The 5,217-nt window shown below is 36.0% G+C and overlaps 1 protein-coding gene across 1 annotated transcript; it reads right to left on the bottom strand.

Annotated features, from left to right (window-relative positions):
- Window positions 1–768: 768 nt before the first annotated feature.
- LOC112500961 (uncharacterized GPI-anchored protein At5g19250-like) lies at window positions 769–4,863 on the bottom strand. Its single transcript, XM_025104586.1, has 2 exons — window positions 4,706–4,863; window positions 769–1,486 (listed from the first exon to the last, which is right to left on the bottom strand). Exons 1-2 carry the CDS (start codon window positions 4,791–4,793, stop codon window positions 978–980), a joined length of 597 nt encoding a protein of 198 aa, XP_024960354.1. The 5' UTR covers window positions 4,794–4,863; the 3' UTR covers window positions 769–977.
- Window positions 4,864–5,217: the final 354 nt, after the last annotated feature.

Raw genomic sequence — 5,217 nt, 5'->3', positions numbered from 1 at the left:
TTTATATGAGATGCTTTCTTTATAAAACAAGAGTAAGATTGTTAGATAAAATTAGCCCATAATATTATGAATATTATTTAAAGATTTGTATTTTGGGCTTTTAGGAAGTTTATGGGCTTGGGCTATTTGTCTTGTAAATGACCTTATATATAGGTGCCATGAGCTAAGATTTTAGGGTTATTCATTTTATTTCATTTTACATGAGAGCCATCTAAACGATTGAGAGAATTTTGTATTTTTTTTGTTTTCATGAATAAATGAATCTAACCGTTTTTCATTATGTTTATCATCTTTCTCTAATCTCAATCTAAATCTTGAATATCTACATTTATATGGAGTTTTCTCAATTGTTGTCAAGTTGGGATATTACAATCTTTCAGTAATTATGTATAATATTTATATAATTATCTTAGATTTTAATATAATTATATACTAGATAATATTACGTAATTATCATAATTGCACTTTAACACATTTTTCATAATTATTCATCAAAAATAATTATTTTAATAATCAACATGATTTAAGTCAGGTTTTTGAAATAGAGGCAAACACATTCTTTTGTGTGCAACCCTATAGGTTTACAAACCCGTCGACAGTGTTCCTGCATCACACATGTCGTGGGCAAATAGCTCAATATCTATATCAATATACAACTAGTTTATTTATTATAATATGGGTACACGGTTGTTTTACATCCCGTTATTTTGCATGGATATACAACTATTCCAGCTGCATTATACGAATACCATCAACCATCTCATGATCTATTCAAATTCGCTTTGATCTTAAAAAGTCTATGATCAAACAATTGAAAAACAAAATACCGAACATAAACAACTCAAAAGTTTTATGCAAAATCCCGACTTCATCTAAGAACTCCGAAAATACGTTAAACCATAAGTAATCGCTCTATGAACGCGTGTTAATACAACTTGAAAATCAAAACCATCCATATGACCACTCCACGAAACCGATCAAGTCCACAAGAGTAGAACCACCACGAGTAGAACCATTGAGTAGTGCACAGGTCCAATCTTCGAAACAAAATTTACATCATTACTACCAGGCGAATAGCCACCCTCTGGGGTGCTTGTAGTCAACACGACAACGATCCAATCGTCTTCTGAACCGATCCCGATTCCCGTATACTTGGTGTCATTCAAGTAACTTGAATACTGGGATCGGGTGTAGTTGGAGATCACGAGGCCTGGATCGAGGTTAGGAACACAAGCCGGAAGAACACCTCCATCTCTTGTGGTGCTTACATTCAAATGACATTTATCTAAAAGGTCTGGATAATTGGCGAACTCGGGTTCGGTGCCTGGAACTGTGTTCGAACCAGTAGTGTTGGTGCAGGGCCGGTCTTTAAGTTGGTCAGCGATTTTATCCGCAAGGCATTTGGCTCGGTCATTTTGTGTTAGTGTTGTTAAGTTTACTGTTGCCCTGTAGCTGTTGATTCCTGAAAGAAGTCCGTCTTCTTCATCTGAAAGATGACCAAAATTCATTAATTCAATGGTAACCATTTATCAAATAAACACACTACACTCCAAGCCAAAGTGGGTTTTGGGGTGGGAGGTATGAAGATCGGTCCTCCACCTTAAAGGGTAGAAGATTGTTTCTATGAAGACCTCCTGCTTATGCGAAGGTGTAACTAAGAAGCATAAGGTTCACGATGACCAAAACTCAATAATTCAATGGTAACAATTAATCAAACGAAACAAACCCAGTATGTCCCATGCGAAAGTGGGGTCTTGAGAGGTGGGATGTAAGCAATTCTGTTACTGTCTCAAAGGGTACAGAGGTTGTTTCCGTTAAGACCCCCAACTTGTGCAAAAGTGTAATTAAGAAGTGCATATAAGATTTATGTTGTCGAGGCAACTCGAATTTCTTTTAATTAGGATACCGGGATAAACCTAGAGATGTTGTCGGTCGGTTTATTCGGTTTTCAACATTCTTCAAACCAACCGATAACCAAACCTAATAAGGTTCTGTTTTATCAGTTCCGTGTTATTTAGTTTGATCATCCGTTAAACCAAATAAGAATTTTAGTTTAAAAAGGTTTGTAGAAGAGAATCTGTTTTTGTTTATTTGATCGGCTAAAACTCAAAAGTTAATGTAATTCTGGGAAAATGCCTTTGCAACTTTTAAAAATATTTTACATAAAAATCTACACAAAAGTTAATTGAGGTTGAATGAATATAATTTGTCTAATCGGTTACTAAAACTGAAAAAATAACTGAAAACCGTACGAATAAGGATATATAACCAAACCAAATAACCAGAACCGATTAACTCAAACTTAACTATTTTAAAAATTTTAAATAATTAATAAAATGTAAAAAATAATAATATATTTCCTTATTCGGTTTAACCAAAACTGAAAAACATAACTAAAAATGAACCGAATAAATTGAATAAGAACAGATAACCTAACCAAATAAAACCGAAAACGAATAACCCGGACTTCATTTGGTTCCGGTGGTTTATTCGGTTTTTGTTTTTCCCGACACCCCTAGACAATCCAATGCAACGGTTTGATCTAATCCTAACCGGTGGCACATAAACTGCGAATAAATGTAACGATTATGTGAGAATATGTGGAACCCCCAAGGCTCAAAATTACTATCCAAAATAGCCCTTTGAGGAGAGGAGGAAGGTTCCAAAATATATTGAGGGGAGAAATGGTCCAACTCTAGCCGTTGTATGACTCTTAACACGCTCCTCCAATAGAGGCTAGACGGGCACAGATTGTCGCAGACTATTGAAAGGAGGCTAAACAAGTACAGATTGCACAATGCATGGAGTCCCTAGAGTGGTAGAACTTGGCACTATACCGTGGGAGAACACGCGGAACCCCCATAATTGGGCAAAAAGTTGATTATCGGCAACCCCAACTGGCCCCACACGAAACCGCCTCCAAGGACATCTCCGAAAGAGCCCTTTGAGGGGAGAAGGAAGGTTCCAACATATATTAAGAAGAAATGATCCAAGTCCAAGCCAATGTGGAACTCTAACAGATTCAATCCAAACAGGTGCCACAGCATCATGGAGACTAATTCGTAATCAACCAATTCAGTTGAGTGAGGGGATGAACATAGTTTTAGCAAAAAACTTGGCAATCATCAGAATCAGGTGGCAACATAGTACTAGAGTAATCCTGTCAATGGCTACATGAGGTTTCAAACTTATGTGCCACCAACCAAAAACTACCATCAATTTGAAGAACCGATCATTTGTTACTTCCAATGGCTACAAATTTTCTCAGATAACAGCCAGACGATCTTAAGGGACATTTGGATTTCGTAAGGTTGCTTTAAGAAACCTACCCCAATATTTGCTAAGAGGCTTCTATAATTCGAGCTCATGACTTTCTGGAGGACAAACCTAATGCTGGCTCCCAAGGACCAAAGCGGATCCAGACAATCTTTAATGAGAAAACCATCATCTTTACAAAGCGCATCAACTCAGGTCAAAATATGTCAATCTTCTAATATACATCAAGCAGAGCTAGATGATTGAGTGGGAATCATGCAGGAGACTATGCACACATTTAGAAGGTTCAATCATAGACAAACCAAACGTGGAGGTGGGTGGAGAGGGTGGCATGTAGGAGACTTGTTCTCTATCTCATGTAGTAGAGTGGTTGTTTTCATGAATATCTCTAACTTGTGAAAAGTTATACAAAAATATAATTATTTTATATCAGGTAAACATAAATCATCCAAATGCAGTATATCCCATACAGAGGTAGAGTTGGGGATAGGGATGTACGACGTACTTGAGGGTAGAGAGGCTGTTCTCTTGAACAAAATACAAGGAGACGTGTAAGAGAGTATGCAAACATGCAACAGACACGATGAACCAAAAAGGAAGAAGGGAAACACGAGGGACATAAGATAAATCAGACAGGAAATCACAAAACTCAGTATGTGTTGATACGATTACTATAGAATGATTAGTTTTATTGTCCCAAAGATGCAATCACTTAGAAATGGTTAAAACAATTCCCTCCAAATGAGAAAAGTGGATCAAACCACAATTGACTTCTTGAAATGCATAATTCAATTGCAATGGGGAATGTTTTGAAGAAGTGATGTAATTATACTGCCTTCAAGAATCAACTTGAGGAATGATATCCTCCTACCAAATCATCCACCAAAAATATAATGTTCCCATAATATAATAAACAACAAATCCCATGAGCATATCAGTTTTGATAAGTGATAACATACTTAACACACATTCCTGGGTTCCAATTATTGGAACAATCAAATTACTAAGATATTCGATAACAAACACTAAGAAGGAAAGGGGTCTCAGATTTTGTACCTTAAATTTAAAGCTATGTTGATTAGTTTAGATCACTAGAAATCTAACAATCTCACCGATACAAATCAAAAAGGAATCAATCAGATCCAAATCCCACACATCATATCCTCGGATCCAATGGTCCTTAAGCTTAATTTCAAGCATTTGTATAACCCATTAATCCAACATTGCACTAGAAATTCCACTTCAAATATCAGTCGCACTAACAAGCTAGAAGAAGCTAGTTACCTTAGATGTACAGATAGTTAATCGGAAAAATAAGAAACTCTTGGATCATGATGTACAAAACAAACCCATTAAGCAGATTTGCTCTAGCAATGATGGTTCTTTTAGATTCAAGTGAAATCAATCAAAAGCAAGAAATTGAACATACCATCGCACTTGACTAGATGGTTGATGCAGAAGATTGAATGGAGGAGAAGCGTGAGAATAACGAATCTTTGACAATACTCCATGGCCATTTTTGCTTGGTCGGTGAAGGAATCGAAGGGCAAAGATGAAAGATATATACAGCAAAGCTGTGTGATGTAAAGCGGCAACGCTTGATGAAACGGTGTCGTGTTAGAGAGATATCTTTCTCAAAGCTGTTGATGAAGTTTGAACATTTGGCAATATTAGTCCCTTAATATTCATTTTGGTTTGTATTGGTCCCTATAATGAAACAAATTATTTTACTAGTCCCTCAACTTTGACATGGTTAGAGAATTGGTCCTTATGCTTAAATAGATGAACCACAATTTTATCATCAACCTTCTAAAATTAACGTGTATTTATGTAATTATGCACTTAAAGAAATTTCTTTTTCTGGTTACTTGAACTTTCAAATGGCACAATTAAAAGTAATTATATTAATTCTTAGTTATGATTGACTATATAAGTTACGAC

The sequence above is a fragment of the Cynara cardunculus genome (genome assembly GCF_001531365.2).
Source record: "Cynara cardunculus var. scolymus isolate 2C chromosome LG 17, CcrdV1, whole genome shotgun sequence".
Taxonomy (NCBI): Eukaryota; Viridiplantae; Streptophyta; class Magnoliopsida; order Asterales; family Asteraceae; genus Cynara; species Cynara cardunculus.
This window is presented reverse-complemented; position numbering and strand designations above follow the sequence as displayed.

Excerpts from the sequence above, each read along its gene's own strand:
- LOC112500961 (XM_025104586.1), bottom strand. The coding sequence starts at position 4,793 with ATGGCCATGGAGTATTGTCAAAGATTCGTTATTCTCACGCTTCTCCTC. Across the intron at positions 1,487-4,705 it reads CCATCTAGTCAAGTGCGATG|ATGAAGAAGACGGACTTCTT; the intron begins GTATGTTCAATT and ends GTCATCTTTCAG.